At 34.5% G+C, this 2,136-nt stretch overlaps 1 protein-coding gene across 1 annotated transcript in view; it reads left to right on the top strand.

The window, feature by feature from the left end:
- Positions 1 to 2,136, top strand: part of LOC107568451 (basement membrane-specific heparan sulfate proteoglycan core protein-like) — a 99,983-nt gene that overhangs the window by 25,543 nt on the left and 72,304 nt on the right. Inside the window, exons 2-3 of the mRNA XM_016254420.1 lie at positions 898 to 1,009; positions 1,524 to 1,592. Of these exons, the coding sequence (XP_016109906.1) occupies positions 898 to 1,009; positions 1,524 to 1,592 (181 nt within the window). The remainder of the gene's footprint in view (positions 1 to 897; positions 1,010 to 1,523; positions 1,593 to 2,136) is intronic.

The raw sequence follows: 2,136 nt of genomic DNA on the forward strand, positions 1-2,136 counted from the left end.
AAAAAAAAAAAGTCTTACTGACCCCAAACTTTTGAATAATAATCTATACATTCAGTTTTAATTGCATTTTACTAATTATAGATATCTATTTGACAAACTGTTGGTTGAATCTTAAGGGGTACAAGTCATATATTTAGTGTTATAAAATGCCAAACAATATTAAATGTTCCTTGGAAATCAGAAGTTTGTTTTCCCTCATAAATCTTGATTTACTCATTTGCAGTAGATAATAATATTTACAAGAGGTTTCATGTATGCTGTATCAAAGACTACAGTTATGTCTGGGATTTTATGACCTCTCATGGCTGTGTTAAAGTATTTCCTGACTACCAACCCTGTGTAAATGGGATAGAGTGTTACAGGTGTTCACCTATGTTTGTCTAACAATTTTATGTTGGAAATTGACCATGGTAACTACCACACCCATATGTATGAACGTATACTGTATGTATATGTATTTGGTTGTCACACTAGTAGAATATGTTTATAGCTGATGTGCTCAGCTACACCTGCAGACACTGACACCAGCTACTTAAAAATTGTTGTTGTTTTTTTTTTTTTAGAAGAGCTTTAGCTTTATTTATTTGCCCATGACGCTTGGTTTGATACTTTAATTCTGTGACATTCAGAGATTTTGAAGTGAGACTGTAGTGTCCAAATACTTTTTAAGGACAACTTTTATACTTGCATTTCATGTCTCTATGATGTGTGTGATATGCATTTTTGTGCATGCACATCACAAAGGCATGGTATTTATCTCTTCTTCCTTCAGCGGAGCTAGAAGGCATTGACTGTTGTTTTTGTCTCTCTCTTCTGTAGGTCTCTCATAACTCAAGAAGTGTTTGGAGATGCTGATTTCAATCCCATAAATTGTGGTTTCATTTGTTTTGACTACAGGTGGTTCAGAGCTCTAAAGTGTGGGATGAGGTGCCCTTTCCAGAGGATCTAGAGGAAAACAAGCGGCCGGGAGGTTTTGTGGATGATGAAGAGTACTATGATCCTTCAGGAGGTGGGACTATCTGAATGCTGCACTGCTGAGTACCTATAAATAAGGAATAGTGATGTGGTTATTCATTATGCCTAATTAAAAGTGACAGTAAGGACCTCTATAATTTTGCTGAATGAAAAGAAATGATGTTCTTTTGAACTTTGTTTATTAAAGAATCCTGAAAAAAAAAATCACAGCTTCTACAAAAATTAAGCAACACAAATGTTTTCAACATTGATAATAATATGAAATGTTTCTTGCGCAGCATATCAGCACATTAGAATAATTTCTGAACCGTCATGTGACACTGAAGACTAAATTAATGGCTGCTGAAAATTCAACTTTGTCATTGCAGGAATAAATAATACTTTCAAATATTTAAATATAGCAAACCATTTTTTTTTTAAATTGTAATAATTTCACAAAATTTCATAAATTCTGTAATCAAATAAACTGCAGACTTGCTGAGCATACAAGACTAAATTTCAAAATCCTCAAACAAAAAATGAATATCTTTTTCTTTTTTTTCCTTTAGATATCAGTGGAGAAGAGGATGGAAGCACCCCCGAGCCGAGCACGGTTGAACCAGGCATACCTATAACAAGTGAGAAGCCTTTTTGTTAGTTTTTTTAAATAGAAAGGAATTATTACAACATGACAGTAGTCACACATTTCATATCAGGGTGATAAAAGAGATGCATCAACAGATTCTACAAACATCTTGCTGTAAAACATGAAACTCTTTTAATAATCTGCTGAGGCATTATATAGAGTTGTTGCATCTGCTGAATTAGTGTCTCAGCCACATCCTTTCACCCGCCTTTACTCACAGCGATGAGACAGCAGCTTTATCATAACAAGGGCCTCAGATTTTTGCCAGAGATCCAAACAATACTAATTTCTCCTTTCATCAGCTGAGATGCAGAGGTGTAAACATAGCAGCACACATGAAAGTCAGTATAAGAAATAGCAGCTGGAACAGACGATACAAACACTGTCATGTATTGATTCACTCACATAATATGTTTTAATTATCGCCTTTCATGATCTGGGGAGGTCCGTAACACTTTTATCTTCTCTTTGAGTTTTATTTAAAGGGGGTTACATGATGTTGCTAAAAAGAACATTAGTTTGTGTATTTGGTGTAA

This window comes from Sinocyclocheilus grahami, unplaced genomic scaffold (assembly GCF_001515645.1).
Source record: "Sinocyclocheilus grahami isolate Dianchi unplaced genomic scaffold, SAMN03320097.WGS_v1.1 scaffold1246.1, whole genome shotgun sequence".
NCBI classification, from domain to species: domain Eukaryota; kingdom Metazoa; phylum Chordata; class Actinopteri; order Cypriniformes; family Cyprinidae; genus Sinocyclocheilus; species Sinocyclocheilus grahami.